Raw genomic sequence first — 26486 nt, 5'->3', positions numbered from 1 at the left:
TCAGTAAGCAGTACTTAGCAGCCCAAATGCCCACCGATTGCCTGTATTCGCTGCTCGATGGTGCGGAAATGCCAGCTAATTAGCCACTGATTTAATGCGCACATTTTAACCCTCTACTGCAAACTGTTGCCCTCAGGCAACACAAACGTTTTTAACCCCCATACCCTCATCACATTTAAAAAAAAAGATTTCTACCAATCACAACGCTTGTAAACATGTTCAAGACGAATCCAATGATATATAGAAGTGTCAATCACGCATCATTTGGAGGCGGGACATCCTTTTATTGAATATTTAGCATGTCTAAAATAATATAATATGTAAATAAAAAATGCATCTGTGTGTATGAATGTCTAGAGAAGCATCTTCAAGAAGGTTTGGCAAGATTTAGTTTTTTATGTATTCAAAAAATGCTGTTTGTCTTTGTCTTTTGCGGCCGGTCTGGTTTTTCCAAGATGGCGCCGGTGTATGTGGCAAGCCGTCTGCTGACGCCTGTATATTATAGTACGTTCATATCCATGTGGTTGCTGTCGGTATCGGGACAAATTGCATCAACTTTGTTAGTATATGACCGGCAGACACTTTTAAATTTATGCATATCCACCGAAGCAAGATGGGATCAAACACCTGCACGTTACCCACCTCCCCCCTTCCTGACGGAGCTACCGGTGGGGATATATCGGGTACCACCATACTATGCCCCGGTAAACAGACGTCGGAAGAGACGGGGTAAGCGTGGCGGCCTGACCGTCAGGCTCAGGTTCCTTCTGCGGACAAGCAGTAAGCGGATCACTGGGATTGACCGACCTGAGGAAGATGGGGATGGCCGTTCCTACACGTCGTGTGCGGGCTGGGACGACTATTCTTGGAATACACCTGTTCTAACAAGCGTGGGAGATCGGTGGATCTCTGCTGGACAGCGCTCGCCTCACCATCGCCGTCATGGCGTTTCGGCTCATCTGCTCCGACCGCTACGCAGGACATTGCGACAGGCAGAAGATCCTGTACAGCTAAGGATGGCTCTCATTAACGCGAGGTCGGTGGTAAACAAGACTTTTATTATCAGAGACTTCTTCACTGCTCGAGCACTAGATTTCCTATTTATTACTGAAACATGGCTTCCAAGTGGAGACTTAACCCCGTTTTCGGAACTGTTGCCGCCCAAATGTAAATACCAAAATACCCCACGCTCTGTAAAGAGGGGGGGCGGGTTGGCTACAATTTTTAAAGACTGTTTTAAATGTCGGACTATAAAAAAATCGGCCTACAACAGCTTTGAAGTACAGCTGCTTGTCCTAGACTCTAGTTCTCCTATTGCTGTTGCTGTGGTCTATAGGCCCCCAAAGCCACATAAAGACTTTTTAAATGAGTTTGCTGACCTCGTAGGAGGTATTATGTCAAACTTTGAGAACATTTTAATTATGGGGGATTTTAATATTCATATATGTTGTCCCCAAAATTCAATTGCTAAAGATTTTATTAATTTAACTGAAGATTTTGACCTAGTGCAGCTGGTGAGTAGACCAACACATAAAAAGGGGCACACCCTTGACCTTATTTTTTCTCATGGGATACTGCGGAGTGAAATTGAGATATGCGAACATAGGGTTATGATCAGAGAAACTATCACATTCAATATGCCGCTAGCACTTAACCCTATAAATCTATATAAAACTGTCTTGAAGACACGTAGAATCACTGACGCTACTTCTACTACTTTTGCTGAATTTGCTTCACCAGATCTGAACCCGGACGAACTATTATATAATTTTAATTCCATTTGTAGTATAATTTTAGATGATATAGCACCGTTAAAAACAAAAAATCAAAAAACATCCTCTGAACCATGGGTAAATAATACCACTCGAACCCTGAGACAGATATGCAGAAGGGCCGAGAGGAAATGGAAAAGAGACAAATTACAGATCTCATACGAGATGCTTAAAGATTCTCTTTTTAAGTATCAAAATGAGTTGAAAATGGCTAAATCAAAATACTTCTCTACTCTCATAGATAAGAACCACAACAATCCCCGAGTTCTTTTTAAGATTATTAATAATGTCACAAATCCAGTTGTGTCCATCTACCCGAGTGAGTCAGTGGCTATGTGTGAGCGGTTTTGCAAATTTTTCATAGACAAGATAGCTGAAATTAGAAATAACATGCATGTGATCACTGGCGCCCCGGCAGGCCAGTTGAATTTCACCGGCAGGCTAAATAAGTTTATACCAATTACTATGACTTCTTTAAATGACACGGTAAAGCAGCTAAAACCTACAGGATCACCATTAGACACTATCCCGGCACGATTATTAAAAAAAGTGTTTAATGTAGTGGGTACAACACTTCTACATTTGGTAAATAAATGCCTTGAGTTGGGAGTCATCCCTGAGTGCTTAAAACATGCGTCAGTGCAACCCATACTAAAGAGGCCAAATTTAGACCCATTTGACCTATCAAATTTCAGACCTATCTCACATCTACCATTTGTAACAAAAATTTTAGATAAAGTAGTTCTAAGTCAGCTCCAAACTTTTTTAAACGAAAACAAAATTTTTGATATATTTCAATCCGGTTTTAAACAATTTCACTCTACTGAAACGGCGCTTGTAAAAGTGCTAAATGACATTTTGACAGCCACTGACCCTGGAAACTCAGTAGCGCTGATACTCCTGGATTTAAGTGCTGCCTTTGATACGGTAGACCACAACGTTTTATTATCTCGTTTAGAACACATAGTGGGCATTAAAGGCACTGTTTTAAATTGGTTTCAGTCTTATCTTACCAATAGGAGTTTTTCAGTTAACATTAGTAACCACCGATCTTCCTCAGCAAAATTAATGTGTGGAATTCCGCAAGGTTCCACACTGGCTCCGATGTTATTTTCTCTATACATGCTTCCTCTGAGTACTATTTTTAAAAAATATGACTTGAATTATCATTGCTACGCAGACGACATACAAATATATTTTCCTCTTCATAATAATCAAACACAGATAGCTGCTTGCCTTGAGGAGGTGAAAGCATGGCTGTCGCAAAATTTTCTTAGGCTGAATGAGAAAAAGACTGAGGTTATGGTGTTTACATCTTCCAGTCTACATAACACAACAAATATAAATCTTGGTACACTGACACCATATGTGAAGCCATATGTAAGAAACCTGGGAGTGGTACTAGATAGTGCCCTAAAGCTTGATAGACAGATCAATCAAGTTGTGAAATCATGCTTCTACCAGCTACGAACCCTGGTAAAAATTAAATCTATACTATCTAATTCTAACTTTGAAAAAATTATACATGCTTTTATCACCACAAGGCTAGATTATTGTAATTCACTTTATCTGGGGATCAATGAATCATCCATGAACCGTCTTCAAATAGTCCAGAATGCCGCTGCAAGAGCTCTGACGGGAACGCGGAAAAGAGATCACATAACTCCTGTCCTCAAGGCACTTCACTGGCTACCAGTCTGCCATAGAATTGCTTTTAAAGTTTTATTACTAGTTTTTAAATCACAACACGGGATGGCACCATCCTACCTCAAGGACTTACTGACTGTTCATCAACCACCAAGAGCTCTTAGGTCTGCAAACCAAGGCCTTCTGGTGGTCCCTAGAACAAAACTTAAGACCAGAGGAGACCGAGCTTTCTCCATTGCTGCTCCTAAACTGTGGAATAGCCTCCCTGTTGAAATCAGAGCTGCACCAACCCTTGGCATTATTAAAGTGAGGCTAAAGACATTTTTCTTTGAGCTGGCATATGCAAATAATAGTTGAGGAAATTGTCCTGGTGCTGTGTATGTATTGTTAAATTCATCATGTGTTATTTTCTTTATTGTTATCTGCAGTTGTCTCTGTACAGCACATTGGTCTACGGAAGTAGTGTTTATTTGTGCTTTATAAATAAAATAAATGAAAATGAAATGAAATGTCTTAGGGCAACGATATGCAGCAATGGCTACTTTTCAGGGCAAATCATTCTCCATGTAGAACATGTAATTCTATGTAATATTACAGCCTTGTTCATTGTCATCAATGGATCTTCACAGAAAATAGACATTCAATTATTCTATGGAGGAAGGAAGGATTCTAATCAGCCTGTTTGGGACATTCCTTCATTTTCTATGTTCATGGATTCTGAGCTGGTTTATTTTGGTTGTTTTTGTATGAAATGCAGAGTCCTCTACATGAATATGAACAAGAACATGAATCTGTATGCCTTCATATCTCACACTGCAAAGGGCCTGAGCAAGAGCAGCAAGAACATGAATCTGTATGCCTTCATATCTCACACTGCAAAGGGCCTGAGCAAGAGCAGCAAGAACATGAATCTGTATGCCTTCATATCTCACACTGCAAAGGGCCTGAGCAAGAGCAGCAAGGACTTGGAGTGGAAGAGAGACCATCCAAGTGGTGGGATCTCCCAAGACTACTGGGAGAAGAAGAAAAGACAGGGACTCACTGCCTCAATCCCAATCTCTGATTTTTGATTAGATTAGATTGAATTTAACTTTATTGTCATTGAACAAGTATAAGTACAAAAAAATACAACCAGAAGTGCAGATAGAAGAGGGCAGAACATGTAGAAGTATTAAGTATATGTAGGTTACTAGTGGAATGTATAGATGTGCAATGAAGGCAAATGCAGCACAGAGGGCAAATCTACATGTGCAATGAAGGCAAATAGGAGGGCAGAAACATTTCCAAGTATTAAGTATAATTTATGTTTCAAGTGGGATAAATAGTTATGCGGGTATAAATGGCAATTCTGAAAGGCATTCTAAATGTGCAATCGAGGTAAATGTGCTGATGTCCACTTGGACCTCACATCACACTGGCCGGGCAGGAGTGACAACAAAGGTGCAGAGTTCCTGGGTGCACAGGCACACCAAAGGTTCTGTTCAGGAAATGAACATCTTTGTCTCACCAGCCAAAGCAACAGCTCTTTAAAGTTTCACATTGAACGAGTTTGCATGCTGAGGTAGACTAGACGCCGCTGATTACACGGAGTACTTGGTTCATATTGTTGTGTGATCTTTATTATAGGTTAGTTGTGTCATCTTGTGATACGAAAATGTGTTTTGGAAAATGAGTTTTCTTTGTGTTTTAGTACCCTTGAGACACAGTGGTACCCTGAGGAAACAAAATATGTTGGGGGGCTGGGGGGGCAGACTACGCCTAAACTCATTTATACATGTGATCCTAGATAACCCAAGAAAATAACTGGAATCATTTCCCCAATCTAAAACCCAAATGTGTGTAGTAGAGGGTTAATGCTAGTTCAGCTTATACACAACAGGACCGAGGTAGACTGAGGCTCCCACATTCGGGCTGAAAGCTCAGTGAAAGTGTGCTATTTCAATAATCGAGTTAGTCCAAAGAAAACTACCTAGAGAATGTTGAGAAGACAGAAGCTGCCCTGTATTAGCCTTGTTTATACAAATACAGAAATATAGGCCACACGGCTTCAGGGTATTCACTGGCTATTCAAACGTCTTGCATTTACACAGCACGGAAATATGCTACTTGATTGGCGCTGCTCAACAAATGTTTATCCTACGAATGAACTGACCGGACTAAATCATGCGAGGAAAACCACAGCTAGAGAGCCACGTTGTCGAATTCTCCTCAGTCCTGCACACACAGCTGGTAGAGCCATTTGGGGTTTTTAAAGGGCTTTTTGCCGACACCAAGGAAGGCAAACAGTCATTTTATTTTCAGTCACCCGTCGCAAGTTCAAACAATATGCTAATGTCTGCTTTTTCCATAAGCAGTCTCCTGCACGGCACGGAGACCACAAGCACAGCGTTGCTTCAGTTTCAACGAGTCTCATCCATGACATCCGAGTCAGAATACCACAAAGAGCATAAAGAAAGCAAAGCATGTCGGATTAAGTGAGATGGCAGTACAGTTCTTTTACAGTATGACCAGATTGAAATTGCATTACAGTGCTCCACATTGCTCCTTGGGCTCCCATCATTTCAGATCTTAGCACTTGGTGGTGTTTGACTCGAATAGTTCTCAGTGCGGCCAACCTGGTTAGATTATTCTCCACAAGAAAGACTGTACAGCATGTATTTTATTTTTTGGCTCTGGTGATGACTGAAGAGTGTCAGAGTAGTCATGAATTTGATGTCCTTTAAACATGTACAGTGGATATAAAAAGTCTAAACACCTCTGTTAAAATGCCAGGTTTTTATTATGTAAAAGAATGAGACAAAGTTAAATCATGTCAGAACTGTTTCCACTCTTAATGTGACCTATAAAGTGAACAATTCAATTGAAAAACAAACTGAAATCTTCGAGGGGGAAAGATGAAAAATAAAAACCTTACAATAAGCTTTTGCGCTGATAACAAGCCGGATGGTCCCTCTCCTCTTTAACCCGGAGGATGTGGCATCCAAGATTTCCAAAAATAATTTCACATTTTGATCTGTCAGACCACAGGACAGTTTTCTCAGTCCATCTTAAACGAGCTCGGGCCCATTGAGATATATATATTTGTTGCTGGAGCCCCTTGTATTACAACCAGCCTTCATAGGACATTACCTTCCGATAATGAATATTAATTTAATAATGTCATTTTAAATATGAACAAATGTATCTAAATTGATTTAAGTTGTGGAACTGAAGATATTAGTAAGATTAAATGTCAATAGTGTATTTTTGGTAGAGATCTACTGGTAGATGTAGACCTAGACAGAGACAGACCTTTCGGTAGAAAGACAAAGACCCACATTTAGATCTAGACAATGTACTTCTACTTACTTGTATTGTTGGTGGTCTTTGGTGCTCCGTGTCTTAGCCATGAACCGTTCTGCCAGTTTCTCCAAGTTCCTGGAGTACTCCATCTCAATCTCCGACTTCTTCCTGAAGAAATCCTGCAGGTCCTGGAGAAGCTGCACTCTCATATCGGTCTGCTGGTCCAGGCATTTCTGCTGCTCCACCAGTTGGGCACGGATCTCTGAGACAGACGGACAGACAGACACAGCCAGGTCAACTGGACGTCTGGAAGTCCACCCCACACCGGCAGGTGTTGGTAGATCTCGCACAGCCACACATTCGGCAAAAGACAGGCGAGTACATCTGTAAATACACGCATGTAACTGATGACGTGGAAGTGCATAGACTGGGTGCAGCGGGAGTTATGAGGTCGGCAACGCGGGTCTCAAGTGGTTCATTAAAGCTGCTGAATGCCAACGTAAGGCTTCTCAGTGTTCAAACACCTACTTAGACGCATGGCGGCACTTCCTTGAAACTCCGTACGCCACACTCGCCGGCAGAAAAACCAAGCTGTATACGGAGCTGCCATAACCATTTCATTATGAGATACAGGTCTAATTTCATTGGCAATGACCACTGGGCAATGTATTGGTGTTTGTGAGTGAACACACACCAGCAAGAATACGCGCATACACACAGGATGCATGTGTTTAATGGATGTCAAGATATAGGTGCCAGGGCCTGCTATCTCCACTATTGAGAGGAAACAGATTCATGAGGTGATTTATTTGAATACCCATTAGCGGACGCCATCGCACTGGCTAGTCGTCCTGGAGTCCGACACTTAACAGAAAATGCATTACAGTCAAACAGAATGATTTAATGATAAACAAAATGTCACAAAACAAAGTGGCTCTAAAGGGGGAGCGTCGCCTTGGCGAAAGCACCAGTCCTGTAGCGAGTCACAAACTGAAAGTAGAATTCATGACATTTAGTTGTTAACTCAAGACTGCTGCTGTTTGGCCTGGTTTTCAAAGGTTAGACTATTAGATAAGATTAAATAAATAAATATATATATATATATATATATATATATATATATATAGCTAGATACTTGATGATCACCTCGACCATTAACAAAATGAAAATACTGGCCATTTGACTGTCCAAAAACAGACTTGGATTAATTTGTGTTAAGGAGGCCTCCTCTAGAGCGATTGAACAGAATAACTGACCGATATACTGCTCAGTCAAACGGTCTCCTGTCACTGGGCTCTAGTTGGATGTTCCAAAAAGCCTTGTTGGAATCAGCAGAGACCTTGGCTTCATGAATCACCATTAAATGCCTCCTCTTCTTGATAAATGAATTGATTTAAGTCTGAGTCTATGAGAAATCTTTGATTAGGTGTTTTCGTTCCCAGGACATTGAAGCTGGCACCTCGTGGGAAAATGAACCATTCAAACAATTACAGTAGGGACAGGAAAGGAGAGGGTGAGCCGGGGGTTGAACTGGGGGAGTTGAGTTTTTTAAACGTTTTTTTGAAGATATGAACCCAATGTATAACCAAGGCTCTTTTAGTCAAAACTAAGTTAAATCCAAACAAAATTTTAGATCCACAACAGGTGAAGTATCGCCTGTGTGACTAAACTCCTTTGTCTGAGCAAATTCCAAGCCCCGACCACATGGATATTTAAAAACATTCTTCACAGTGAGTCTGGACCTTACCACCTTACTAATGTCTTGTAGGCAGTAGAAATTACAGAACCAAGGACCACATGGGTAAAGCTGCCAGACGCAGAGTTTTTTTTTTTTTTAGTACAACATTAGTTTTGTCGTCACCACAAACGATCGCAATGAAGGCTGTCTCAGACCTGGTGTACTGTATGTAGCAAACAATTGAGGAACGGTAGGTTTAACTTTGAGTCAGCAGGCTAGATAATGTAGGCCTCTATGAGACATTGAGATTGGTGCCAGTCCCCTTTTTCCCAAAAATTGTGGGAAGCCAAATGTCGATATTCAATGTTTAAATGTCACAGGTTTTAACCAGCTTCTTCAGCAATTTAGGCCTGTGTGTACTATAGGAAGCTGAAGGAAAACAGAGAACATTTGCAGAGAGGCTACCAGAGCTTCTTTGTCATTGTTTAATGAATGAGAAATCCAGAATTTCAAGAGTGAATAATTCCTGTCGTCAAACAGTGAATGAGGATGTGGAATTAAAGCAAAGCAGGCATGACATTTACACAAAAGAATTGATCGAGTAATTTAACACACTTATATTCATGACTGAACACAGAAACTCATTAAATCATTCATAGTGCAAATCAAGCAATGACAACTGACGAAAAGATTATTTAAAAAAAACTATAATTAAATCTAAATCAGGTGCAGTCATCCATGATAATCTAGGCCCATGTAAACAGTGAAAAACACTATAAAAACAAGGGAACAATACAGCCCTCAAATTCAGCTCTGGACCTCGAAGCCAATTACACTACCTTTTTTTTTTCATTGCAACCCTCTAATCAGGGACCTATGTAGACCTGGGACACCAGATGCATGCAATTAATGAGGTGGAACAGAAAACCAGCAGGCTCCGGATCTCGTAGGATAAGAGTTGAGTACCCCTTCAGTTTAAAACAAGGGCTTCCTCTGGCTGCTCGGTACACTGGAATGCCTTGCTTTGATCCAACAGATCGGATATGAAATACTCAGCTTCAGGTGCATCTTCACAAATCGTTTAGGGTTAGGGTTAGGGTTAGGGTTAACCCTAACCCTAACCGAACACCAGCTGATCCCTATACACCAACTGACCCGCACCAGTCTGGAACTCCAGTCCCGGGGGCTTGGACCACTGCTGACTTTCTGTTTCTACCTGGAAGTATGTGGCATTCACCTGGAGCCTTAGGTCAGTCCTTGATTTAAGGCATACAGGAAAGAAAAGCATACTTGGGTCCTCAAAGGATGGGAGTTGAAGACCACTTACAGCCTACACAGATGCTCCGCTGCGGACAGAAAAACCTGTACACATTCAGGACCAAAGTGTTGCTAATAGAATGACGACTTAGACCACATTACCAATTTTTTCGTATATGGAATAGGATTTTAAAAAAATTGCACATTAGTTTCCACCTGTCAAATTTTCAACTCTAATTAGTTGTGTTGAATAGCAACTTGGCATCCAAATACACTGCAGGCCACCCTGCATGAAAAGATCATGCCGAATAAGAGCAACACATCAATCACCATATCAACAGACGCTTATCACTTTGCAGTTTTACCACCATGTGAAGTTAATCGGAATGCATTTCATCTGTAGCCAAATAAACTGCCTGCTTTAATAGTGGGAAGACCACACTATTTCTGTTTTTTTTTATTTTTGTTTTATATTAATTTGCATTAAAACTGCAAATTAGTTACTGACTAATAAAACCCTTCTTTCTTAGTCTAATTCAGAAGGGGTGCTCAATTGCTAATTAATAAAAGAACATCTTAAACAAACAAACACAGCTGAACAAAAGAAAGATTTACAAGATTGCAGGTACAGAAAGAGAAAACAATGCAAAGGCCCCATTGAGGGTTTGGCTTCACTAAGAGTTACACATTCCTGGCTCTGTGAGGTCATCTGTATGGTAAACAGGTGCAGAGCGGCCCCCACCAGGATGAAGGGGGGTGGCTGTGATCAAAGCCCTCTGTGATCTACTTCAAACACGCAGCAGGGAGATGAGAGCACCTGTGCACTGCTGTGAACTGACAGTAGAAGGACCTAGAAGTAAAGTGAATGGGACAGCAGACAGTCAACAGGTGAACGGGACAGCAGTGAGTCTGGGACAGTCAACAGGTGAACGGGACAGCAGTGAGTCTGGGACAGTCAACAGGTGAACGGGGCAGCAGTGAGTCTGGGACAGTCAACAGGTGAACGGGGCAGCAGTGAGTCTGGGACAGTCAACAGGTGAACGGGGCAGCAGTGAGTCTGGGACAGTCAACAGGTGAACGGGGCAGCAGTGAGTCTGGGACAGTCAACAGGTGAACGGGACAGCAGTGAGTCTGGGACAGTCAACAGGTGAACGGGACAGCAGTGAGTCTGGGACAGTCAACAGGGTAACGGGACAGCAGTGAGTCTGGGACAGTCAACAGGGTAACGGGACAGCAGTGAGTCTGGGACAGTCAACAGGTGAATGGGACAGCAGTGAGTCTGGGACAGTCAACAGGTGAACGGGACAGCAGTGAGTCTGGGACAGTCAACAGGTGAACGGGACAGCAGTGAAACTGGGACAGTCAACAGGTGAATGGGGCAGCAGTGAATCTGGGACAGTTAACAGGTGCTGCTCTCTGAGTCACTAAATCTGCAGACAGGGACAAATTGAGAGTGCATTGACAGTCATTCAGGGATTCTAGACAGTTCATGGTTGATTTCTGGAACCAGAGATTTTATGGTTCAGTGTAGCTTGGCCATTAATTGAAAAGGGGCATACATGAGCCGGCATAATGACTTTGCGGGACTATGGTCGTGGCATATCCAGGGCTAACGGCACAAAACCAACCATCCAAAAGAAATGAAGGGTGTGCGTCCCAGAAAGCACTCTGGGTGTATGTGGACAATGAGAGAGCGAGCCATTTGGTCTACGTGGCGATCAGTTTGGAACCAAAGGCCTTTTGTTCCGGACTGGACGTCATCCAACCGGCTCTTTGAGAGCACACAACACCACACTTCCCTTAACCCCATTCACCGTGGCAGATATGTCGAACGTTGCAACTCTGAAGTGATTTTGACTGAGGCCATTTGTTGTGAGAGGAAAAAGTGCAGTGTAAGCAGGACTGCAGAGAATGTAAGAGTGCTGACCTCCTGAGCGAAACAAACACTGGCGAACTCAACTTGTCCACAGTCACAGAAGCAGAGACTGGTCTTCTGGGCCTCCACCATTCAAAATGGTCTCGAAATTCATCCACCAATTAATTTAGCTAGGAAACAGATCCACTGTAAAGCTCCCCTGACCACCTCACAGCTTCTCTTCCCATGTTTATTTTGATCCTCGGCTGAATTATTCCACAAGTATGTCCAATTGTCCTGCTGCAGATTTCATCTCATCACCGCTTTTTGCCAAAATCTCTCTGGTGTGTACAACGCGGTGGGCCAGACCCCCCCCCCCCCGTCTTATGTAGACAGGCTCATTGGCTGTGTGTGTAGTTGATGCTGTGTCCGAAGTGTAAATGGGCACACACGTACACGTCTCCAGACACACACCACCTGAAATAACAGCATATAGACCCAAGGTCTGGAGGGGCGATGATGCAGGAGGGTAACCTGCCCGACCATCTGGTCCAAATCTGGGGTTGGGAGGCCTGCCCACCACTGCCTTCCTTAGTGGACGATCGACTGAGTAAATAGCATACCAGTAATTATGGACTAGGCTCATGATTCTGTAGAAGATTACAAGCTCTCAATTACCACAAAAAGCTGAATCACATGCCAGAAAGCTGCGTCTCTTGCGCGCTGACATTTGGGAACACCAAGTGTGCAACTGGCCAACAAAGCTTCATTACCATACCGACTAAACTGGGAGCTGAAACTGCTTTTGAAATTCTAAAGTCAATACCCTCAGCTTTTAACGAAAAGCAGGTTGATGCACTGAGGTTTTTAATGCCAATGTTGGCATTTGTTAAGATGCACTTACAGTAAAGGTTAATACAGTATGAACCTTAAGATATTCTGATTCTGAAAATGACAACTGATTTATTTAAAGAAAATGGGATTACAGCATTGTTTAACATATGATGATTTTACTTTCATCAGAATATGAAGGTCTACTATTGCTTCAACTATTGCTTCTTATACTGTATATGCATTTCCAACCAACATGACCATCATCTCTTCTAGCATATCAAATCAGCAAAACATGGTTTTCACTGGCATACAGAAAGTATGGTTTACAGGACACACGTTTTATGGTACTTCGTCTCCTGATTCCCGTCTACAAATAGCATGCCTCAATAGAGGTCTAGAAAATATTGTATTTCAAAAAAAGATTGAATAGTGTAGGCTCTAAGTTCTAAGATTTCTACTGAATGTTACATTTCAAAAACATGCATGTTGACAGCATGGCTAGTGTACTTCAAACTGATTTATTGTTAACTAACATTCACATTTAACATAGTATTGTAAATCTAATTAATTTGCATCAATTAGCATGCATTGCGGTCAGACAAGCAGGTCCCTAGCATTGTGTTCTTGCATTGTATGGGGTATACAATTGAGATAAAAAATAAGTCTGCATCTTACCAGTCACGGTTATTGGATCCAGACTTATATGTTCCAAAACGTAAGAGTCCTTCAGTTTTTTAAACATATTAGCAGTAAAACATTGTGGATTTTTTTGGCTTCAGCAATTGCTTTTGTCACGCTAATCCTAACGCCTGTAATCAAACAGTTCAGTGAATGAGATGGTTGATTTAGTGACTGTGCTACTAGAGCTCTGACTGGGTATAGTACAGGACTGTGGAGAATTCAAGACTGACTGGACGATGACCAAACGAGCATCCATTTCAACACTTAACATTGTTGAATTCTCACAAATGCCTTACTCTGAGTTATTCCCCAACATCCAATGAAAGTATAGAAATGTGAAAATGACCACATCTGCGTGATCGTTTGTCATAAATGTTTACAAAGGGCATCATGTTGTTACTGTGGATATATTTCAACCGACTGACATATGAGCAATGAAATACTCTGTTCAATGCTCAGTTCATTGCTCATATGTAGCACATTGTTACATTACAGCATTATTCGAAAATACATTTTTTCCCATATCAATCTACACACAATATCCCGTAATTTCAGGTAAAAAAACCAGAAATGTACGTATGTACTTCAACTCTTGGCTATGAAATTGAGCTCGAGTGTATCCTGATTCCATTGAACACCCTTGAGATGTTTCCACAACTTGGAGTACAATCAAGCAGTGACTGAATGACCGACAGTGACAAAATAATAAAGCGATTAGTAAATGATGAAGCGATCAGTCATTTTGCATGAGGGAGACCACGCCGACTTCCAACAGCTGTGTCTTACGTCATGCGTGACCGTGCCGGGCAGCTAGTGGCCAAGATGCGTCACTGCCTCAGCACGGCAGGCATTGGGCCACTCCGGCCGTCTCACACACTAGGTATGCCTCCCCGGAAGCCTGTGGGAGCCAGTGAGTCAGGGAGAGGCCTCTTTCTCGGAGTGAGTGCACTTGTTTAAAAGGAAAGGATGTTGAAAATTACACAAGACAAAACTCTGAGATGGCAGGCGTATGTACCATGTGACATCCATTGATGATATACTGTATTTGTGAAGGACAAAATATTGTAGAGTCAATATTGCGCAGTGCTGTGAAGATAACTCTGTTTTGTCCAACTACCAGGCTTTTATTTTTTACTCAGGCAGGGAATCTCAACTGATACAGAAGCAAATCAACAGTAGTTTGTTTGCTACTATTGTTGGGGACCAGAGGCCTGAACTACTGTGAGCGTATCACGGTTTCTTGGCACCCATTCACACACTGTGACACAGCCATACACAGAGGAACTGCTGTTTTACACAGGCCAGATTTTTCATTTATTCTCTCTCTGGCCCAGGAGGATTGTGGGTTGCTGACCATGATCTCTGGTCTGTACAGACTGATTCACAAAGCATCTCTTCATTTTCCTGCCTACTTACACATCATTAAAGGCTATACTGAAACAATAAGCATAGCCTTAATGCATACAGCTCTCATTAAAAGTAAGTAGCCATGTTTTCCAAAGAGTGGTAATGCGCTGTGATCAATGAGCCAATTAATTCTGACTACGCACACTCTTCTCCAACAGGGCAGGCAGAAGGCTCTAAAAACCTCGTTCTATTGTGACGTGAAAAAAGAAAATGTCACTCCCTTTCAACAGGATGATTATTCAAGTGAGTAATCACAGGCAATAACTGAGATTTTATTATCCTCAATAAACATTAGATAATATCTACCAAGCAGGCACAATAGCCAACGGCGACAGTTGCTAAGGTGACGACTCAACACCGGCAGAGGGGGCACAGTGGGCATCAATCACCCCCGGCATCATTACAGTGGCCTGTGAGGATCAACCCAAACACAAGGGATGGGTCCTAGGAGCTGAATGGTGGGAGAAGCAAGCACTCTTTAGTAGAAAATCTTATTTATACAGCTGCTCTGTAATCTCCAGCAGCAGTCCTGTTTGCTCTGGATGCCTTCGGTTCTGTACTTTGGCTGCTTTGCCAGCAGGGCTGGGGCGTGTGTGTGTTAGTTTTCAATTTCACACATTATCCAAAAAGAAACCAAACCTTTTGCACACCTGCACACCGCCGATGTGTTGGAGAAGACCAAGGCTCGACTGAAGCAGAACAAAGAGCTCCCGCACAGTCGCCGCTACTTGTAAAATAAAAAAAGTATTTTACAGATTTAGAAGCAACAACACATTATCCAACCAAAATGTTACTTTTGCTTTTAACACGACCCCTTCACAACTTAAAAGTGGGCTGCCACATGGGAACACAGGGAGCACATGCCTTCCTCAAGGGCAGGACAACACGTTTTCACCTTGAGCCCCCTGGGATTCTGTCTAGCAATCTTTCCTCTAGTTTGTCGCTTCTAACTGCTAGGCTACTTGTGTTTCCTTACCCACCCTGTCTGCACCGCTCTGGTATTACCTGCTGTTACTCAACCTCACCGCTTTGCCCTACACACCCAGTCTCCCCCTTCGGCCCTACACACCCAGTCTCCCCCTTCGGCCCTACACACCCAGTCTCCCCCTTCTGCCCTACACACCCAGTCTCCCCCTTCTGCCCTACACACCCAGTCTCCCCCTTCTGCCCTACACACCCAGTCTCCCCCATCTGCCTTGGCCCTACACACCCAGTCTCCCCCTTCTGCCTTGGCCCTACACACCCAGTCTCCCCCATCTGCCTTGGCCCCACACACCCAGTCTCCCCCATCTGCCTTGGCCCCATCCCTTTCTTTCACCTGTCCAACCTCCCTCCTGGGAAACCCTTTATCTCCAGTATCTGCCCAGCTGCTGTGCCTGACTGCCCTAAGGCAAGACCAACAGAAGCTTGGGAAACTCAATACAGGTATTCTGGCTGTGGTTTCATGTTGAATAGGTTTGTCAAATCCCATACATAGCCTTCCTCTCGTTTGGAAAATTACATCGCAATTAGAGGTGGCCATTGGCACGTACCTTGCAATACGAAGTATATCACGATACACGTTATGATTCAATATATCACAATTCATCATGATATCACAACTGAATCCCGAAACTGAGGTGCTAAAGAAAACCTCAATTAGAATTAGGCCAATAGGATAATCTTTAGTCAGATCCCATTAGAAAACTTTAGCAATGTGCAAGCTTTGCTGAATTGTTGCATAGGGCAACTTTAAACACTGTATTATAAATATTTGTTGAAATTAAAACAGCAAATAGTTATTTGTAGAGATCAGAGTATCGATACAATATTGTGAAAAAGCTCAAATCGTGATTCTACATTAAAGCGCTGTATCGGCACAGCACTAATCGCAACAACGCACTAAAGCTACTGCCTCTTCATCCCAACCACTGACAAATGACACTGACCGGCCTGCAACTATTGCAGGCTTTGTAATTTTGTCCAGAACGGCAGAGACAGGAAAGGGGGCAAAGGCTCATATATCAGCCACCACATTAGGCCAGACCACCACCTCCCTGCTGCCTCGCACGTCGCGCTTACCCTGGGCTAGGCCTGTCCATACAGGCCCCTGATCTTTAGTTTAGGGTGCTTTGTTTAGGAGACTATTCAGAAAATACTGTGGCTTAAAAGAAAATCCTACACTGCTAAAGCCACAAAGACTAATTATGGAGAGGTGATTTTGAGGTGCAATGTACTTCTTTGATAATGGCCACTATGATCGGTGTATTGATTGCATTAAAAAGACCAATAAGCCTCGGTGTGAATTGTATTCTCTATCGGTTAGAAGGTCTCCTAAAATACAACGCCAAATTCAGTATAATAAATGGACCCTAAACCCCACAAAAAACATCTCAGCGCACGACCCATATGCTAATCCCACATAAATGTTTGTTTCCACTGGGGTAAACACTAATACTGGACGTTTGTCGAGTGAAGCATGTAAAGCGCCTCGGCCAAAATACAGACTCAAAAATAAATCATTGTTGAAGCAATGCCCAGGGCCATGGGTGTTTAAACCAGGAAACTGTAGGCTACTGCAGGCCTCTCCATCACTAAGAACCGCATCCGTGTCCTCCACAAATGAAGAAAAACAGAACCAAGCAACCAGCGTAGCAATGCACAGGTCAGCGCTCCATTGAATCCCACTGTAATGCAGAGGGGGGGGAACTACGTTTAAGGGACTCTGTCAACAAAGCACACAGTCTTGAAAGAAGGGCCACATAATGAGGTAGCCAGTCCAAAGCCTGTGCACGTACACATGCTGAAAGGGAAGAGGGCAGGCCCATAGGTCAGAGGGCAGGGAGACTATCACATGCCCCACTCTGTGTGTGTGTGTGTGTGTGTGTGTCACCTAACAATGCAGGCCATTTATCAGATTTGAAACAGGAGAAAGTAAATCTCAGTAAGGAAGAGCATTTAGGAGCAATGAGGAGAGCAATGCTCCTCCTCACCACTGTCCCCTAACACAGTCCCCCTCCAGGGCAAACTGCACAGCCTGCTCTCTGACTGCTCTGGTCTGATCTCGTCAGCAAATTATCTGAGCCTCTGTGCCTGGGTCCTGCCCTCCTGCCCTTAATGCTGAACTGTCCCCTCACCACAGGGCCGTGGAGCAGGCACCAGGGACCCAGGGCCAGCCAGGGAGAGAACACATCCCCACAGCCAGGACACCGAGGCACCAGGGAGCAAGAGGAGGAGCAAGGGCTGGCAGGTAAGGACGCACAACTAGAGCGGAGACATCTTTTAGAGGTTAGAGCCACTTCCCATGAAAAGTAATACAGTACATTATGAACCACCTGACTGAAATCAAGAAGCCACAGTAAAAATCCTCACTGCAAAAAACAGGAATGGTTTAGCTTGCAATACTGCTGACATTTAGAAAACCCTAAGATTCGATTCCTTCCGTTTTGTGAAATCCTGAGAACGTGTAATTCCTTCCCAGCCCAGTCGACAGCCTTCCAAATGAAGGACAAACTAAGTAGCAGGAAGGAATGTTCCTTCAGGAAATACAGCTGCCAAAAATACTTGGATGGAAGCAAATATGGTGCGCCTTGGACATCAACATTTTATGTTAACATGACATCAAAATCGATTTAGAGTAGTTTTTTTCATCAAAATGTTGAAGTGAAAAATAAAATCTATTTTAAAAAAATATATATATATAATTATGATTCAACAAACAACACTCTGGTTCATTGTGATTGCATTGAAGTGTTTTGCTGGACAACTCCTGCAAGGTTGTTAAGCACAGAGAGGGCTTCAGGTGCTTCAGCCCAGTCCGTTTTGGTCTAGCTCCTGGTCGTTTTGGGGGTCCATTTATTATATGACTTGCGCCCTAATATACACACTGGGATATTTTTACTTTTATTTTAAACAAACACAAGGACATGAAGAAAATATTCCCTGGGATTCCCCAGAATAGGTGTCCCTGCTGCTAACATTCAAATCCTGCTGCAGACAGAGTTACCTAAATATATTATATTTCATTTTTGAGAAGTAATAGTTATGACATCTGTAAGAAAAATAAACTGAAAATATGATATGAAGATATACAATTTTTTTGTTCCCTAGTTTTGGAGTTTTGAGAAAAATAACATACAGACCAAAAACATTTTACGTTTCCAGTGGTGAAATACCTGTGTTTCTCTTGGATGTGAACCGTGTCTCTGTTTGGAGAGAGATGTCTGTGTCAGTAAATATGGGGACGAGGAAAAAGAAAGCTATTGTCAATAACACCCTCGTCGGGAGAAGGGGTGAGTGAGAGAGAGAACTCATGCAGACGTGCAGACCGTGTGACCTCAAGACTGAAATGATTTACATTAAAGTTTCACGTAAGTGCTTTTGCAACCAATTGAAAATGTGAATCAAAAAGCCAAAAACAGGGCTGCCGGACGTGACCGTGAGAGATTTTTCATGGTGCATCAGCACTCTTGATTTTATTGTAAAACAACATCCAAAAAAGTTGGGACACCGCGTAAAAAGCAATAAAAAAAAAAAAAACACAATGTAATGATGTGTAAATCATATCATATGAAAATAGTACAAAGACAACATACCAAATGTTAAATCTGAGAAATTGTATTGTTTTTGGAAAAACACATGCCCTTTTGAATTTGATGCCAGCAACATGTTTAAAAAAGGTTGGGACAGAGGCATGTTTACCACTGTGTTGCATCACCCCTTTTAACAACACTCTGTAGGCATTTGGGAACTGAGGAGACCAGCTGCTGTAGTTTTAAAATTGAAATGTATTCCCATTCTTGCTTGATATAGGATTTCAGCTGCTCAACAATTTGGAGTCTCTTTGTTGCATTTTTCATTTCATAATGCGCCAAAGGTTTTCAATGGATGACAGGTCTGGACTGCAGGCAGGCCAATTTAGCAGCCAGACTTTTTTTACTACGGGCCCATGCTATTCTCGTGCAGAACGTGCAGAATGTGGTTTGGCATCGTCTTGCTAAAATGATCAAGGCCTTCCCAGAAGACGACGTTGTCTGGATGGTAGCAAGTGTTGCTCCAAAACCTGTATATACTGTTCAGCATTAATGGTGCTTTCACAGATGTGCAAGTAACCCATGCCATGTGCACTAATGCACCCCCATACCATCATGGACACTGGCAGCATTTCTAGATCTTTATTATACATGATTTCTTCTTTGCATGGTAGAGTTTTAACTTGTATTTGTGGATGCAGCGACCTACTGTGTTCACAGAAAATGTTCAGATTTTGGAAGTCCTGTTTCCTGAGCCCATGCAGTGATGTCCACTACAGAATCGTGTTTGTTTTTAATGCTTTGCCCGCCTGAGGGCCTGAAGATCATGGCCATCCAATATTTGTTTTTGGCCTTGTCCCTTGCGTACAGAGATTTATCTGGATTCTCTGAATCTTTTAATGATATTATGTACCTTAGATGATGAGATCCCCAAATGCTTTCAAATTTTACATTGCAGTCTTTCAGAATGGTGAACCCCTCCCCATCTTTACTTCTTAAAAGACTCATCCTATCTGGAATGATCTTTTTATACCAACATGTTACTAACCTGTTGCCAATTAACCGAAGTAGTTGTGAGATGCTCCACCAGGTTTGTTTTTAGCATTACTCAGCTTACCCAGTCTTTTGTTACCCCTGTGCCAGCTTTTTCGAAACATGTTGCTGGCATCAAATTCAAAGTGGGCCTATATTTTTCAAAAAAACAATACAATTTCTCAGTTTCAACATTTGATATTTTGTCTTTGCACAATTTTTCTATTGAATAGGGGTTTAAATGATCTGCACATCACTGCATTCTGTTTTACCTTTAGATTTTATTCAGCGTCCCAACATTTTTTGGAAAGCATGATTGTAAATGTACCCACTTCATACCACTCAATACCTTTAAAGGCTAACCTCTGGGCACATCAAACAAGGGAGACCATAAAAGTGCAGGCAAGAGGGAAAGTGGAGATAGCGCTAAGTGCATGCTGATGCTAACACTGTAGTAATAGCAGCTAGCCAAGTGCTGGCTCATGCCCATGGTCTCTGCTTGTCTATTGTTATTGCATACTCCATCACCATAAACAGCAAGGCTGAACATGTCCCTTCAGACTGTCCAGACAAGCTATAGTTACAATAGTAGTGGAGAGATGACTTCATGACTGACAGAAGAGAGGTCAGTAAGTGCTGAGGATGTCTGGAAGCGCGGAACTTAAGATATTCTCCCGAATTACATAACAATAGAACTGTTCTTACAGATTCTGCAAATTTCTTAAACCAGTCGTAACATTTTAAAATTTAGCAAAAAGATGAAAGCTGATCTAGTTTAACGTAGGAAGCTTTTAAAAGACAACCGCTCTAAACTGTAAAAAATGTTTAATGTTTCAAAGAGCCTCAACTGAAAGGTTGAAAAGTCCTGCTCTAGACAGCCTTCGTGGTCTTGCCCTGTCCCAGTCTCAAGACGGTCTCTTTAATCTCAACAGACCGTTTCCACATGACCCAAAGGCAGTCATGTCTAAAATTCTATAATCTCCCTCAATGAATCTTAATACTTATACGCTGGCTGAGAATGAAGACAGCATTCTTCCCCATGGCTGAAACCCTACCCACCCAGACACCTTTGAAGTGCTTACAGCCCAAGTACCCATTGCCATGGTAACGTAAGGTGGGGTGACTATCAAGTTAGCAAGACTGTTTCTGTAAATGAACACTGACAATCTCAGGTATCAGAGTCTCTGGTTTGAGAAGCCAAAAATAATAGATACAAACTTGTTTTCATCGGTTGTTATGACATGGTTCAGTAAACACTGACTGGAAAAGGAATTGTTGTCAGTAACACAGTCTAACCAGCTCTGCTAGGGCAAGATGAAATGGTCAGAGTGAGTAAAGGTTCTCCTCCATTTGTGTCAAGAATTACAGTAGCTAGACATCCAGCCAACTCTAGGTTGGATGTATTGTGAGGCCAGCATTCTCTGATCAATCTCCATGAACAGTGTGTCCAGTGCTACATTACATGTAGTGTGTAAGTGGACGCTGTACAGTGAAGATCGTAAATCTTACGATCCATTAGGTTACAATTTTGGGGCCACAGGGTGACCTAGCGGTTAAAACATCTGACCAGTATCCAAAAGCTTCCATGATCAAATCACGAACCTGCCCAGGGCAGTTTGTTCTTTGTTACCCAAGTCTTTGCTGTAATTGAGAATGTGTTCTAATTCAACTAGCATGGTAAAATAAGGGTAATAACTTGTTAATGTACCAGGGTTTAGGCTGTGTTATTGAAACTATGCCTGCTAGTGTTAATTAATATTATAGGACTGTGTTGACTGGGATCATGTGACATACCAATACACAACTACTACTGTAATAGTAAATTAATATAGAATTGCGTAAGTACTCCACGCAGAATAAGTAACTCATGACTAGATGTTCAGACTAGAGCCAATGCATTTCTTTCTGGTATAAATGATTCTGCGTGAGCGATGTGTATGGACCTCAAGTGAAGCACATTCCGCCACGTCAAACCCAATAGAAGAAAGCCATGTGTCTTCCATTCTTATTGTGGACGATTTCCCTCAGATGATCCCAGGTTTAATCATCCTCTACACTCTCTGCCACGCGGCTGAGTGAGGGATGACATCTCCATGGGAACACACAGCAGTACAGCACATGTCTGCTGCCCGAGAGAACCTAGGCGATGGACCGCAGACCTCAACCAGCAGAGTGCCCGACGAGTGAATTAAGGGGGGCAGACTTCAAACCAACACAATGTGACTTGAACTGGGGTTGAAAAACCCCACATGGGAAACATTACCCATTCCTTGGTGATTTGTACGACCATATCCCCCGAACGGCAAAAGAAAAACGCCGTCTTCCTCTCGTGTCCTCTTCTCCAGAACACTCTTCCAACGTTTTCCCCGCCCCTCCCTCCGCCCCTCCCTCCCTCCCCCACCCACCCACCCCTCCCTCCCTCCCCCCACCACAAAAGACAGCACCTCATAGGATCTGCGGTTTAGCTCGCCTTTGATAGAGCAGAGCCATTTGGAAGAACGGTAACCAGAGAGGAACAGCACCTCCCATTCAAGCCTCAGCCTGTTGCTCCAAAGGCCCTGACATGGGGGGGGTGGGGGGTTGGAGTAATAACAGGGTAACCACCATGAAAGCCTAGAGGAGGACACGGTATGGTTGTGGGTCCAGATGAAAAGCGTACCTACAGCACTCCCAAAGGTTGGGCCTCCTATCTCCCTTCTCTCTTTTGTCTGGACTAATGCACCTGGAGCTTCGGGAGAGGCATGTGACAGCATACTGAGAGGCAGGACAGTGAGGAGACTGTGTAAGCGCACACCTCCAGGGGGTGCATACATACTTGTTTTGTTCATGTGACTTATCCCTGAAAAAGAGCGATGCAGACAAAAAACTGTAGCTGGTTTGTATCGCTCCATAATACAGTTTTACATAGAATAGTTGTAAAAGCATATCCCAGGGTATGGTATGGTGAGTTAAAACAAGTCTCTGCCTGTTGATGACGGAAGGTCTGTGACAACAATGGTGTCTGTTCTGGACCCTTAAGCCTGTCAATGATCCTTTCCTCCTTGTTTTACAATCCCACATCAAATCACCACCACCACATTCCCATCTACACAATTACAAACGGAGATCGTTGGAAACTATGTATCATATTTTGTTATCCAGAAGTATCCTGGTTTCTGTTTCTAAACTCTTAGAGTTTTTAAGGGGAAAACTGACTTCTTTTGAGGAACACCAGATTGGGTAAAAGCACTTATCTTCAAGAAGCAGCTGTCTGGTGGACCGAAGCAAAGCACAGCTGGACGTTCATCATTTACGTGTAAATACACACTCAAAAAGACAAAAAACACGCACACAAACACACAATCACACACACACACAATTATTAGGACTAAAAATACTGTTCAGATTCCCTCTGTGACTATGAAGTAGCATTATTGACTTTTACATTAGCCACACTAGGAAACACACTGTTCCCTTGTGCCTGAGCACGCAGAGCGTATGTATTGATGTCGTCTGATGTATTCCTCTGTTAGTGTGAGTGTGGGTTAAGACAAGCATCTCCGTTTCATTGAACAATTACCTCAATTATCTACCGAACTGCCTCCCACCCAATAGGTTTTAGGGGTTACAAGACCTGGTATGATTGTGGATTGGTTTTAGTTCCTTAGTCTCCTGTAGCTCAGCTCAGTTGGTAGAGAATGGCACTTGCAATGCCAAGGTTCAATTTTCAAGGGGATCAAACTGTGTAAAATGTATGCATTCACACTTGATTAAGTGTCTGTTAAATGAAATGTTAATGTTAAACATAGCGCAATTCTAGCGTGTGTATGTAGGTAAAAAAAATTATTGGAGCTCTTGAAAATGTAATGTATGGACATTTTATAGACAAGTTGCAATTCATAAAATTCGACATGCGCGACAGACCAGGCGTCATGTAATATCAAAATGATCTGTCTTTTTTTTATTTACCAGAAGGCAAGAAAGCTAGCTACAACTTTCTAGTAGACTCTCCTGAGAAGACTAAGCCTAAGTCATTTGTAATACAAAGAAAAAGCAGTTATAATGTAATTCAGCGAAATCGTAAGGTGGCCAATAACTGGGGACGGTGGCCCTTTAACCAACTACTGAAAATATGAATTTCCCATTAATTAAATGCTAGCTAACATTTGTACGTCACTAATAATCATCATAAACAGTGATGACTTGATCAAATTATTAGTGGGTACAAGATGTTTTTAAAAAACATTTGTTGGATATGCCGATAATAGGGGGTACTACGAGATTAGTTACAGTATGTTGAATTCTTCGGTTCAATGGAACACCATTGCAGAATTGTGCGTGTTTCACAGATTAATGTTTGTTTGGGCTTGAATTTAATGTATTGCAACGTATTCTGTTCAGAGGAAGGGAGATCCGATAATTAAATGTTTTTTAAAAAAAAATTATGATTTATTTCTTTAATGACTTAATTCCGAGATACATGGGCTAATGACTAAATCGGCTTTGAAATGATTCAGAATTAATCTAAAATCTCATTTAGAAACAGAATGTGTAATGTATGCATGTTCATTTACTATAAACTATAGCTGAAAAAAGTAATTTGGCTACATACAGACGTTTTTGTGCCTTTTGTTAGTGTTGGATGGATGAGGACTGAGTGGACTTTAATTTCTTTATTTGGATAGAATTTAAGTCATATCAGATCAATGTCTAACACAAACTATGAGACAGGTCTACTTTGAGCCAACCTTGACCAAAAATAACCTTATTGTGATAGATTTCTACACCTGTTGTTACTCTAAAAAAATAACACAGATTTAGATAGATTTGTGAACAGTATTTGAGAGAAATAGGCCTTGTGTGTAAATAGAGAAAATCTTAGATCTTTGAGTCCAGCTCATGATAAATGGGGGGAAAACAAAAAAGTGTTGCGTTTATAATATTGTTCAGTATATATATTATACACACACACACACACAGTAGATTTAAAAGTGGTCAATGTTGGAGCAAGTCAACTGCCTGTCACTACTGGACATTCACGTTTACTACCCTGAGGGCCAAGGGTGGAAATAATACCCTCGTACTTCTGAACAGCCCATCACCTTGCACACTCCATTTACCCACCAACCATTCTCAGTAAAACCAACATCAGCCACAGGCCAGCGGACAGACACTCCAACATCAGCCACAGCCAGGCTGCCCTCTGACACTTGAGCAGTGTGATGACGCTTCTGTCGACAGCCTAAACAGGCAGTGAGGTTTTCTTAGGAAAGGGCAGCCACATTTCCCTGACTCACGACTGCAGCTGAGACAGCTGAGATATTCCACTTGTAGAGAGCTGCTTCAGCCCCATGTAAACATCTCGACTGGGAAGAATGTGAAGCAGCAGATTCTCTAATCAGACGCTTGGAAGTGTTTGCAGCCAGGACCCGTGTTTTCACCACAGAAACGCCTCAGGGTGTCTCCGCTCACACAGCGAGGCTTGCATCAAACCCACGTCTGCCGGTTCATTCTCGGTCACTGGAAACCCATTATCCTGCGATATCTGCAACAATTGCGTGTTTCTGGCAAAGACATTATAAATTGAGAGACTCCAAATATTCCATTCCTTTCTGCTAACTCAGACAATTGGAGAGTGGTACGTTTGCATGTTGTGGCTTTTTTCAAGCTTCTCTACTTGCAACTTGCACGCATTGGCATGCACTGATATAATACTAAGATGTTTATGTCACCGTAACAACGACCTTCCATCCAAGCGGTGACAAACTGTCGACCTCACATCCGCCATGGAGGGATAAGAGGGCAAAGTAGAGGCTGCAGAGACGACACAGAAGGTGTATCTGGACCACAAGGGGAATGTGAGAGTGGGTCTAAGCCAATGCCCTAAGAAACAGTGGGTCAGCAGAATGTGACGGGTCAGAACAAGGCAGCATGTTCTCACGGGTGTACAGAGGGGAAGGACATCCCTCAGAATAAATGTCTCTCAACCACAAGGTTATGGGGTCAACATCACAACTTTCAAAACAGTTTAATGACGATTCTCGTAACTGCAGATGAAAATACTCCATGAAGCTGGAGAACAAGGCAACTTAAGTTCATTCTTTAGCCTAAACCTAGTTATCAGCTAATTAATTAGAAAACTTCACTCAGCCATTTAAGACGGATAATTAACGAGGCAACGATCACTTACATTCTGATGCCTTAACACTTGCTGAGAACACACTCTCCCCCTTGGAAAAATGTAAAATTATAGACTCACAAAATGCTTCCGCAATAACACACCATCACCACTTCAGACCGGGAAGCATTCACTCCCTCAGAACAACAAGTGCTCTGCTGACTGGTATTTTGCCAAGCACCCTTTTCAAACATCCTCCCTAATCATACAGCAATGACGTGTATGGAGATAGGCGCACACACTTTGGAGTTCCCAACCAAAGATATGAATGCATTTTTAATGGAAGCAGTGAACCCCCCCCACACAGACTGGTGGAACAGAAGTCTAGTCTCCTGGCAGAATGACCTTGGGTTTCGATCCCAGGTGGGGGGGT

The 26486-nt window shown here is 42.5% G+C and overlaps 1 protein-coding gene across 6 annotated transcripts in view; it reads right to left on the bottom strand.

The window, feature by feature from the left end:
• The window catches only part of srgap1a (SLIT-ROBO Rho GTPase activating protein 1a), a 115943-nt gene that overhangs the window by 72183 nt on the left and 17274 nt on the right, over positions 1–26486 (bottom strand). For all 6 annotated transcript variants that reach the window (XM_010883340.4, XM_020056798.2, XM_020056799.2 and 3 more), the window contains exon 2: positions 6768–6963. In XM_010883340.4, the coding sequence (XP_010881642.1) occupies positions 6768–6963 (196 nt within the window). The remainder of the gene's footprint in view (positions 1–6767; positions 6964–26486) is intronic.

Source organism: Esox lucius, chromosome 19 (assembly GCF_011004845.1).
Source record: "Esox lucius isolate fEsoLuc1 chromosome 19, fEsoLuc1.pri, whole genome shotgun sequence".
Taxonomy (NCBI): domain Eukaryota; kingdom Metazoa; phylum Chordata; class Actinopteri; order Esociformes; family Esocidae; genus Esox; species Esox lucius.
This window is presented reverse-complemented; position numbering and strand designations above follow the sequence as displayed.